Raw genomic sequence first — 12,404 nt, forward strand, 5'->3', positions numbered from 1 at the left:
GTGGGAACCCAGTACTTCTATACTGTCCAGCTTGTATTGCTTAGTCCTAACAGCAAGCAACTCGGACACTCCAATTGGTGGCCAAGAGGAGGGGGTATTAGTATATTTTGGACATGGACTGAACTGATGGTGAGAGATGGAGATGAGAAAGAAGAGGAAGGAAAGAGGTTGGAAGGGGAGAAAGGAAAAGAGAGATGGAGTAGAAGAGGAATGGGGGAAAATGCTTGAGTTGTTTTTCTAGTTTTTCTGGCCTTTTTGCCTTCCACTTGTATGTTGTTGACAACTCATTTAATGTAGTGATGCATGGCGTATGATTTTGATTCTTTCAAACTTGCTAAAGTATGTTTTATGGTTCACTATCTGATCCATCTTGAGAAAACGTTCCATTTTGAGATTAAAAAACAGCATGCTAGCCAGCACGGTGGCTTACGCCTATAATCCTAGATTCTCAGGAGACTGAGATCTCAGGATCAAGGCTCAAAGCCAGCCAGGACACAAAAGGTCCTGAGACTCTTATCTACAATTAACCTCTAGAAAACAGGCAGTGGGGCTTGGCTCAAGGGTAGGGCAGTAGCCTTGAGCTGAAGAGCTCAGGGACAACACCCAAGCCCAGGGGTAGGGCAGCAGCCTTGAGCTGAAGAGCTCAGGGACAGTGACCAGGCCAAGTTCTAGCCACATGACCCCCACACACAAAAAAAACCCCACCAGCATTCCACATACATATATGTCATTAGATCTATTTGATTAATGACACTGAACTTATGCAAGGTTTTAGGCCCCCAGTTATCATAGTTGGAAAGAATAGTGAGGATGAATGTGAACAATGATATATATGTATGAAAATATCACAATGAGGGCCAGGAGTTTGGCCTAGTGGTAGAGTGCTTGCCTGGCATGCTCTAAGACCCAGATTCAATTCCTCAGTACCACATACATAGAAAAAGCTGGAAATGGTGTTGTGGCTGAAGAGGTAGAGCTGTGGCCTTGAGAAAGCCCAAGGACAGTGCTCCAGCCCTGTGTTCAGGCCCTAGGTCCGGCCATAAAATATATATATATATGTATATATATATATATAATATATGAGTGTGTGTATCACAATGAAGCATTTTTTATAGTTTATGTATGTTAGTAAAAGGGGAGATCATTGCTGGGTTTTGTAGTCAACATTCATTGGGTGTTATCATTAATGTGCTCTAGCAATCCCTGCCTTTTAAAAAAATTCAGACCAGTCACCAATGGCTCATGCCTATAATCCTAGCTACTCAGGAGACTGAGAGCTGAGGATCACAGTTCAAAGCCACCCTGGACACAAAAGTCTGTAAGACACTTATCTCTAATTCACCACCAGAAAACTGGAAGTGGTACTATGGCTCAAATGATAGAGCACTGGCCTTGAGCTGAAGAGCTCAAGGACAGTGCCCAGGCTGAGTTCAAACCCCATAACTGACCAAAAACAATTTTTTTTCAATGGTTGTCTTACAACCAATCTAGGTTTATGTTCAAATATACTAAACTACTTCAGAGACAATGCAGGATCTATTTAATGCCTTTCTCCTCCCCATCCTTACAACATTACTGTCATTCATGTCATTTACGTAAAATAATCTATTGGATATGTTGTTGCTATCATACTTTTGAGTAAATTGGTCAACTAAAAGTAAGAAAAGTCAAATATCTAGCATTTTCATTTATATTTCTTCCTTACAAACAAATCATTTCAAACTTTTATGGTGAAACAGGTCAAAATTCTTCCATTTTTGTTTGTCTAAAATTATTTTTTTACTTTATAAGGATAATTTGACAGGAGACAAAAATCTTGTTTGGTTACTTCACACACAAAATATTTTAAATACTTTGAATTTCCCTTTTATATTTAGTGATGCTTATTCTGTCCATAGGTAAGGTGTTTCTCTATCAACATGGATTCCTTCAAAGTTTCTTTGTTTTTGGATTTCTGCAGTTTGAATGTGTGTTTCTGTTGTATACGCTTCCTAAATCTGTAGCATCTATCACTAATTTTGAAAAATTTTAGTGTGGTTATTCCCAGTATTTCTTTAACTCCCCCTCCCACCCCGTTTTGGTAATCCTTTTACATGTTTGTTGCTTTAAGTTTTCTTTATTTTCTCTTCAGAGAAGAAGTTGCCACTGGAAATCTTTCCATGATCGTGTCCAGCACATCAAAAGCATTTGCTCATTTTTATTTCTAGTATTCTATTTTGATTCACTGAGCTCTCATCTCTCTGCTCATGTATATCCCTCATGTTCTTATGTGTTGCCTATTTTTTCAGAAGAGCTCTTAGTATATGACAACTCATTATTTTTGATATTCCTGACAGCAGTTCTTATATCCAGCCATCCTTGCAGCTTTTGTTTATTGTGCCAGCACTGGAGCTTAAAGTCAGGGCCTCATGTTCTTGTGACTGGCTCAGCTTTCTTGATCATAGTTGCCATTCTCATCACTTGATCCCTGTCTCTGCTTCCAGAGTTTTTTTGGCTAATTATAGATAAGAGTCACAGGGATTTGTCTGCCTTGGCTGGCTTAGAATCTAGATTCTCAGATCTTAGTTTCCTGAGTAAGTTAAAGCTTATAGATGCAGTGCTCCTGCATCTTGTTCTGAAGTTTACATTGTTTCTTCAGACTTTTAGCATGTCCTTTGCGTTTTTGTTGAAAGCCAGTCACAATATATTGGATAGTTGGAGCCCAGATAGCGTTTCATTGTGAAAATTTATCTTCATATGGCTGGTGTTGGTTGTGTTTAAATGTTTCCTATAGCTGTAGATGGCATATCCTTTGATGTCTTCTAGTATCCTTATTCTCAGCTGCCTCTTCATTTTGAATTTCTCTAAAACTCCCCTCTTAAATAGAATCTGAGTCTTGCAGCTCTCTCTCACGATCCCCCTGTACTTAAACCAGATTCTGTGGTTGTGGTTCTGGAGGTTTAGAATTCTGTAATCTTGTAGTTAATTCTCCTGGATATGTTTTAGTAGACTTAGGCTTCTAGTCTGTAACCTTCAAAGGAGCTCCTTAGCCTTTTCTCCCCCTTCTAGGTGAGTTCAGCAGTGATGAGGTGCCTGAGCTATCTAATTGGCCGCCCCTAGGTCCCAGCCCTGGCAGAGCAGTTTACCTTGTGTACAGGTTTATGTTAGGTTCAAGGTTTTCTGGTTTCCCTATCTAAAATTGTTACTTTTCCCCTGAGTTTATCACAAAAGAATTCTTTACCCCTATTTAAGTGCATTTTCTCCTGCCTTTACTGCAAGAACCCTGGTGGGGCTTTTTTGACTGTCTCCCTCTGCCTCCGGCCACTGGCCAATTATGATGTATGTTCCAATAGTTTGAATCTATTTTGCTTATACAGGGGGTCAGGAGTTTGGCCTAGTGGTAGAGTGCTTGCCTAGCATGTACTAAGACCCAGGTTCAGTTCCTTGGTACCACATACCTAGGGGGGGAAAAAAAGGAATTGCTTGTGCTATTTTGCTTGTATAGTTTTCAGGATGGCAGCTGGCCCTGTGACCTTAGTTCTCTGGTAGAATTACTGCTTAGCCTTTTGTTTTTCATTGTAGAACACTGAATGTGCCATGTTTTCTTATGTCAGAGAAGCTAGAAGTTTTCAAATTCTTCCTACACAAATTCTTCCTAGAGGTTCATGATATAAATGATTATGACAAGTGTTTACTCTCCAGATTATGGCTTTCTAAGCAGTTCTTGATATGCCTTTTAAATGGTTTAAAAGAATTTGTTTTTGAAAAATATGATTATTATGGTTTCAATGGTGTGTGCTTTGTTATACCTATACTAAATCCATAGAGTTTAGGATTAAAGACTCCACTTAAACATGTATGTAATAGCTCTTTCTCATTCATTTCTTGGTTTACATCAGCTGGTTCTGACAAAACACCAAAATGACTTTAAGATAGAGCTGAAGCTGTTGGAGGATGACCTGCTGCTGTACCTCTCTGCAGCAGAGGGGAGCTTCCTGGATGACACTGACTTGGTGGAGAGATTGGAAACCACCAAGGCCACTGCAGCGGAAATAGAGCGCCAGGTAAGAAAGGGCAGGAAACCCCAGCGGAGTCAGTGCTATTTGAATGTGATGCATGAAAGCAGCCTAGGATTCAAATGTGGCAGTTATGCTGAGAGGGCTGAGGGGTTGTGGAGTTCGGGTCACTTAACAAATTCCACTCCAAAGTTGGACTGTGTGGGATTTAAGATGATGATGCAGGTGGTTGAGCTTGGCCACAGAGATCTGGCCAATCAAGGTAGACTCTGGCAGGTTCATATTACTCTTGACTCACAAGACTTGAAGAATATAGAAGCCTGTTAACTTATGTGCCAAAACATCTCAAAAGGCATTTAGTTCCTCATGTTTATATCCTAGGTCTCTTCTTGAAAGTTACCCAGTCCATTGGACACTTTTTCTTTTTTTTCTTTTTCTTTTTTTTTTTTTTTTTTTTGGTCAGTCACGGGGCTTCAATTCAGCACCTGGATGCTATCCCTGAACTCTTTTGCTCAAGGCTAGTGCTCTACTACTTTGAGCCACAGCTACCACTTTGAGCCACAGTGCCACTTTTGATTTTCTGGTGATTAATTGGAGATAGTCTCACAGACACTTTTCTGCCTGGCTGGCTTTGAACTGAAATACTCAGATTTCATCTTTCTGAGTCGCTAGGATTACAGGCATTTGCCATTGGTGCCAGGCTTCTATTGAACATTTTAAAGAAATTTTTCAAGCTGAAGTTTTATTTCAGGCCTGGTAGTGGCAGGAGTAAGGAGTCATCCTTTGCTGTTATCAAATGTATTATTTAACCCAAGGAAAGTGATACTTCGTAAAAGCAAGTAAAGATCTTTATTGTGTAGGCCTCCTGTTAAACCTGATGTGCCAAATGTGGGAGTATTACATGGGACTTTCACAAGTGACCATTGACTGTTTAATGCTCATTATTTCAAAGTCGCTTGCCTTCTAAAATATACTCATTACTAAGTAATCTATTAATTACCCAGCAGAAACTGTGTCACCATACATTCAATACATGTGTCTTAAATTAAGCAAGGAAATGGAATCCCAAATTACACTACTTTTTTTCCTAGTAAGTGAATTCTAGTTGGCTCCTCAGATAGTAACGATTAGGGCAATTAAGTAAATTAAGTCTTGGCTTTAAAGTTAACTTCTAATTGTATCTTAAAAGGTTGCTTCCTATCTTCTTTATATATAACCATATATTGACTTTCTTCTTAGCTGCACATTTTCTCTTTTCTATACAAATAATCAACTCTGGAGAGATTCTTGAGGAAAAAACACTGTTCCTTATAAAGCTATCAGCCCAGCAATAAATAATCCTAGATGAAAGAAACAGACATTTTTTGACCTTCAAGTAAAAATGAATATGTTGGTTGATAATGGTAGGTTTTCCCTTTAATTATCTCTGTGAGTGTGCCCAAAGGTTGGTACATAAAAACAAATGGAACTATGTGAGCATATGGATGATTTGGTACCATTAGAATAAGACAGTCAGGAGAGGGTTCACATAAAGGCTTTTTAGTAAGCATGGCAATTGGTTGTATTATTGTCCTTGACTGCTTCTGGATGCCTTATTACCTAATAAATTTATTGGCATCGAATCGACCCAGTAGACTTTTTAAGAGCCATCCCTGGGAGGTGATAGAGCTGAGTTATTAAGCCCTGAAAGACAACGGAGAGGCAGGAAGGTGACATTCCTCAGAAACAAACAGTGGAGAACCCCAAACAATCAGGTTTGTTTAAATCTGCAGTCTTAAATCAATAAGAGTGATGTTCATTCCCACTGAAACTTAAATTTAAAAGTATGAATCTAAAAGTATGAAAAGGAAAAGGAGGAGGACTTAAGAAAGTATCTTTTGTAATGTGAATTAGATTAAAGAACTTTATAGGTATATTGTAAATAAATATCACAATAAAATCCCTTCGTACGATTAATTTTTGCTAATGTTTAAAATATATAAGCAACAGATAAATTTCAATACAAACCCTTTTCTGCCATACATTAATGGGACATGCCAATAATCTTAGCTACTCAGGAAGCTGAGATTTAAAGATTATTGTTCAGAGCCAGCTGGAGTTCATGAAACTTGGAGATTCTGATCTCCAGTGAACAAGCCAAGAGCTGGAAGGGGAGATGTGGCTGGCAGGGTGGAATGTCAGCCATGAGGGAAAAAGTTGAGTGATAGCATAAGACCTTAAGTTCAAGCCTCACTACTGGCAAGCACATGTGCGACACACACAGACACAGACACACAGACACACACACACACACACACACACACACACACACTCCCATTTCACACATGCCTTTTCATTCCTAGGTTGTGTATGTAGACTCAGCTGCTTACCTTGTTTTCCCCTTCTATAGGTAATGGAGGCAAGAGAAAATGAAAGGAAAATCAACGAGGCCCGAGAATGTTACCGACCAGTGGCAGCCAGAGCATCTCTGCTTTATTTTGTCATTAATGACCTCAGAAAAATCAATCCCATCTATCAGTTCTCTTTGAAGGTAATAGTAAATAAGCTATGGGGAACAGAAAACAAAGAAGTTTCCACTTGTTCCTGGAAATTCGTTTATTTCTGAGCAATGACTGTATGCAGGAAGAAGTCCTGAGTGTCTAGTCAACAGTAGGTACAGGGCGGCAATCTCTAGGAGATTTTAGTGAGGCCATAGGGTCGACTGTCTGTATTATTGCATCACGTTATATTTGTGTATTGGTTCTTAATGCTCTTAAGATTTGTTTAGTGTAAAGGACTGTTCCTTGAGGCTTCTATGAGAATGTAGTACTCCTAGAAATAGATTCATTACATTTCTTTGCTGAAGAAAAATGGTTAAGTGATTTTAAGTCATTTTTTCCACTTTATCCCAGTAAAGCCTATAATTTTCCTTTATTACATGAACAGTTCCAGATTTTGAAGAAGATTCCCTAGAGTTCCAATTTGTAGATGTAAGACCTGAACTACGCTACAATATGGTTGGACCTTGAGACCATTATCTAATTGAAATAAGCCAGTCACAAGAAGACAAATCATATAGGACTCCATTCATGTAGTCCACTGAGTACTCGAACTCGTACACATGGAAGGGGCAGTGATGGATGCCAGAGGGCTGTGGGAGATTGTTTAAGGAAAAGAGTTGCCATTTGCACGATGGAAAGATCTGGAAATCAGTTGTATAAGAACAGGAATATTTCAAACACTGTTCAAACTATACACATAAGGTAGATTTATGCTTGTGTATTTATCGTTAACATGTTTAAAACTTCCTTTTAAAATACAAGCGTGGAAGGAAGAAGAATCATCTCTTCCAGTTTCTAGGAAGGAAATGTGAGTAGATTTTCTAGAATGCTGTCCATATCAACCATCATAGCAACAAGCCAGCAGCAAGTATTTCCTCAGTGCCAGGAACTCGTGTAATCTTCATAAAAACCCTACCTTCTTCCTTCTCCCATGGAGATCTTCGTGTGCCTGAGGCTAACCTCCAAGTACCAATTGTCTACCCTTTTCTGATCACCTCCATTTCCCAGGCTTTCAACATGCTGTTCCACAGAGCGATAGAGCAGGCTGACAAGGTAGAGGACTCACAGGGACGCATCTCTGTCCTGATGGAGAGCATCACGCATGCCGTCTTCCTTTACACCAGCCAGGCACTATTTGAGAAAGACAAGCTCACCTTTTTGTCCCAGATGGCTTTCCAGGTAAGGAGATCAGGCCCTTAGAAGCATCTCAGAAGCAGATGCCTCTGTTCAACATGTACTTCTGCTAAAGCAAAGACATCTCCTTGGAAGCCTTGGTGGCGTGAGAAGAGTGTGCCGTTTCATGAGGGAAGCCTTTGCCTACATCGTATGCTTTGGTCTAGATGGGTGTTCACATTAAGCAACCGCCACAGTCATCTCCCAAAGAAACGTCTTCTCAGTTCTTGTAAAGAGTCCTCCAGATCCTAATAAAATGGTTCTATGGATTCAGGGTTGTAAGTCCAGATCTGAATGATAATGATCCTATTGAATTTCTCAGAGTCCTTCTTAAAAAAAGAATAGGTTTATCCATGTTGTGGCTAATGACAGAATTCCTTTCTTATTAAAGGCTGCATAGTGTTCCATTGCATATAGTTAATAAGAATGGAGGAACTGGCGACTCACTTGTAATCTTAGCTACTCAGAAAGGTGAGACCTAGGAGATCGCAGTTAAAAGCCAGGCAGAGCAGCAAAGTCTGTGACATTCCATCTCCATTAACCAACAAAATGTTGGTTTGGGTGGTAGAACACCAGCCACAAGGAGGTGAGTAAGGGCAGGGCACTAAGTATGAGCTCCAGTACTTAAAACATATACATTTCAAGTAGCTAAAATATACTAAAGATTAGTATATGAGGTGATGTATAGGTTAATTAACTTGATTTGACTACTCACCAATGTAAACACATATCAATGCATCACATTTTGCTCTGTGCATATTTATCGATTAAAAATACAATAACCTATTTATAAAGTCATGCATGGGCAAAGAGAACACCATAATGGCTTCATGTGCACATCTTCAGTGTGGCCTGCTTTTATACAAGTTCTTTATATGGACTTAGACGAAAGATTTGGGGGTTTTGGGTTTTTTGTTTGTTTTGGTTTTTGTTGTTGTTTCTAACTAGTCCTAGGCTTGGCCTCAGGGCTTGAGCACCATCTTTGTATTTTTCTCAAGGCCAGAGCTTTACCACATGAGCCACAGCACCACTTCTGGCTTTTTTCTATGTATGGGGTAGTGAGGAATCGAACCTGGATCTTTGGCATCCTAGGCAAGCACTCTACCATCAGGCTAAACTCCCAGCCACCGAAAGATTTGGTTAAAGGTTCTAGCTGGGTGCTGTGGCTCTTGCCTGTAATCGTAGCTACTTAAGAGGCTGAGGATCACAGTTTAAGGACAGCCTGTACAGGAGAGTCTGTGAGACTCTTACCTTTCAACTAGCCACCAGAAAACCAGAAGGGGTAGAGTGCTAGATTCGAGCTAAAAGAGCTCAAGGCCAGCAACCAGGCCCTGAATTCAAACCCATAACTGACTAAATAAATCCAGGAGAGCTTACTATACAGCCTTTTCTACCATGTAAAGCCTACAGGAAAAGTTTGGGTCTTACATATCTTGATTCTTACAAAGGGCTTTGCTCAAGAAAAACATCTTGTGAACACTAGCTGTGTACAACGGTATGTTACATCTTCTCTTTTAATGCTTTTGGTATTTATAGATTCCATTAGCCTCTCTATGAGTATGTGAGTATAAGCATTGTAGAATGTGTGATGGACAGCAGTAAGGCATAACAAAATGAAATACTTGTCTTTCTGCATATTTCCCCTAACAAGAAAAGGCCAAGCATGGTAACTCATGACAAGCACATCTATTTAAAAGTTCCCTTGGAACCCATAGAGAAATTGTAGTCTATCTCATACTTGATCATCTATGTAAACGAAATCTTCAGATCTATATGTATGATTTCTTATTTACTGAAATTAAATTTAAATAAGATCCATTAGCCACTAAAATAAAGCCCTGCTAATTGCACATCACCACTGATAATCTAAAACTTTTTAGATAGCATTTAACTCAAACATTTCATGTGTTTGACTATGTGCAGTGTTCTAGTTTGTATGTAGAAGTTAGAATTATTTCTTTTTGTGTCCTCCAAATGTACTGTCAACTGATTATCAGTTCTATAATCACACTGTCTTAAATGTATTCCAGTTAATTATGTGTTTGCATAGCCAGATGTATTAGACAATTTCTGATTTCTTCCAGATAATCATATAAGAAAGATCTTTCATTATCTTGCAATTCACTGGCTACAATACCTGCAATAAAATCATGATTTGGGTTCTGCCCTCTGTCTAGCCCACATGTGCTTGTGCACACACATAAAACTACTGGGATTTTAACTCAGTCTGGGATTTGACTCCACTTTTTCACCCAAGGCTAGCATTCTACAATGTGAGAGATACTTCCGTTTCAAGACTTTCAGTGGCTACTTGGTGATAAGATTCACACTGACTTCCCTGCATAGGTACAAACTGTGATCCTCAAGTCTCAGACTCCTGAGTAGCTGGGGTTATAGGCTTGAGCCACCAGTGCCCAGCAGCTGTTGTCTTTTGTATCACAAGTTTTAAGGCACATTTTATCTGCTCACAGAAGATTAAACAAGGATCCCCATCCAAACATAATGCTGCATGTAGCCATAGGTGCTATGACTGGAGTTATTTGCCTTTCCTATTAAATTTCTCATTGTGGTTTTCAGATCAAGGACATACTGTAAGATTCTCTATTTCAGCTGTAGAATGGATATGTGCTGGAATTCTCATCATTTTTCACTCTGCCTATTTGATCATGTTGTTCAATGGTGACTGCTTCCTCTGTTGTGGTTTTATGTAAACTAAATCATCCTTTTCAATTTTGGGTGCTCTCAAGATTTTGTTGAGAAACAAAGAGATTGACCCCCTTGAACTGGATTTCCTACTTCAATTCCCTGTTAACCACACTTTCCCAAGTCCTGTCGACTTCTTAACTACTCAGTCATGGAGTGCTATCAAGGTACAGTAATGTCTTCTCAGTTTCTGAATGTTGGGGGGAGGGGGTGGTTTGTTTTTGTTGTTGTTGTTTTGTGATTGTACGACTTGAACTCAGGGCCTGGGCACTGACTGTTCCTGAGTCTTTTTGCTTAAGGCTAGTACTCTACCAATTTGATCCACAAAGCTACTTCTGATTTTCTAGTGATTAATTGAAGATACATGTCTCATGAACTTTTCTTCCTGGGCTGGCTTCAAACAGTGACCCTGAGAACTCAATCTCCTGAGTAGCTAGAATTACAAATATGAGCCACAGCACCCAGCTTCAAAGGGTTTTTATAACCGCTTTGGCATAGGAAGATAGTTTAAAAAATACTGATGATATGTACCATTACAGTTACAGAAACAAACTATATAATGTGATATTGTTTTATTAATCTTTGTGTATTCAACTGGTTAATTTCCTATTGAGAGATAGGAGTTCTAACCATTGTGTGGATAGAGAAATCATTAAGCAATATGGGCAGTGTTAGGACCTTTGATAACAATCAATTTAAATGAAATGTTTTCAATTTATTTAAAATCTCATTTGTGTTCTTTCATATATTTCTCTACTTTTTCTAAATAGTGCTGAAAATTAAACAATGCAGTAGTTTACTTTTACTGTAACTAGTTAAGCAAAGCAGGATGTTGCGGAGAGGAAATGAAGTCGAGTTTTAATCCTTACTTTTCTGTCAGAAGATCTTGTTGCTAAGAGTTTATTCTTCCAGGTTTTTGTCTTCCTTGGAGATGTCCAGTATATGGAAACCTTTGTCTTGATTCTTTGTTCTAAGAAGAAAACATTTCCATTCACTGAACAGATATGTTGTATCTTATTTTTTATAGTACATTTAGCTTGTTTTAAATATAGTTTTTAATTAGATGACCACTTTAGATGACCATTTCAACTGTTTCTGACTGGGCCCCATCAGGAAGTAAATGGCATGTTGGAGGTGGGAAGAGAGGTTAACACAGGCTGCACTCTATAGTCTGGACAAAAAAGGGAGCAGAGACAGGGAGGGAGTGGGGAAGGGAGAGGAGGAGGTTGTGGAACTACAGGGAAGTGAGGCTGTGGGAGGGAACTAACCCAGAGAAACTGTGGCCTGTAGCTGAGACACAATCACTACCAAAACACTCCCCTGCACTCAGGAAAGGAATTGGGGAGGAAATACCCCCATCTTCCTCCTTTACTCCCTCCAGACTAGTTTTGACCAGAGCTTTCCAATTAGCAAAATTGAACCAGGTCAGAGAACAGAGTATCTTAGTTAGCCTTCAGCTCCCTTAGAGATCTCCCTCTAAGAAGGTCAGGAAAAGGGTACAAGGTAGGATCCAGAGAAGAAAATGAAGGCTATCTAGCACAGTTTATTGTCTTAGGATTCTGTCTTTCACACATGAGCTGTAAATAACTGCTCACACAGTTCCATCCTGTGTCCCTCCTCTGTTACAGGCAGTGGCCCTTCTGGAGGAATTTCGGGGCCTAGACCGGGATGTGGAGGGATCTGCCAAGCAATGGAGGAAGTGGGTGGAATCTGAGTGTCCAGAAAAAGAAAAACTACCACAAGAATGGAAGAAGAAAAGTTTAATACAGAAGCTGCTGATTTTGAGGGCAGCGCGCCCTGACAGGATGACATATGCTCTCAGGTAAGCAAGCTGGGGGGGGGGGGGAAGGCGCGGGCAGGACAACTTAACATGGAGGAAACTTGGTCCTGGCAGATGAGGGGTGAGGGTCTAGTGGAGGCCTTGATGCCAGTGATGAGAAGTTATTCAACAATATCCATCACTACTGTTAAAAACTTGTTGGTCTCCAGGCAG

At 39.7% G+C, this 12,404-nt stretch overlaps 1 protein-coding gene across 1 annotated transcript in view; it reads left to right on the top strand.

The window, feature by feature from the left end:
- Nucleotides 1-12,404, top strand: part of Dnah11 (dynein axonemal heavy chain 11) — a 261,208-nt gene that overhangs the window by 223,039 nt on the left and 25,765 nt on the right. Inside the window, exons 67-71 of the mRNA XM_090332210.1 lie at nucleotides 3,879-4,043; nucleotides 6,385-6,525; nucleotides 7,544-7,714; nucleotides 10,456-10,578; nucleotides 12,040-12,233. Of these exons, the coding sequence (XP_090188336.1) occupies nucleotides 3,879-4,043; nucleotides 6,385-6,525; nucleotides 7,544-7,714; nucleotides 10,456-10,578; nucleotides 12,040-12,233 (794 nt within the window). The remainder of the gene's footprint in view (nucleotides 1-3,878; nucleotides 4,044-6,384; nucleotides 6,526-7,543; nucleotides 7,715-10,455; nucleotides 10,579-12,039; nucleotides 12,234-12,404) is intronic.

This window comes from Megascapheus bottae, chromosome 5 (genome assembly GCF_031878675.1).
Source record: "Megascapheus bottae isolate mThoBot1 chromosome 5, mThoBot2.hap1, whole genome shotgun sequence".
NCBI lineage: Eukaryota > Metazoa > Chordata > Mammalia > Rodentia > Geomyidae > Megascapheus > Megascapheus bottae.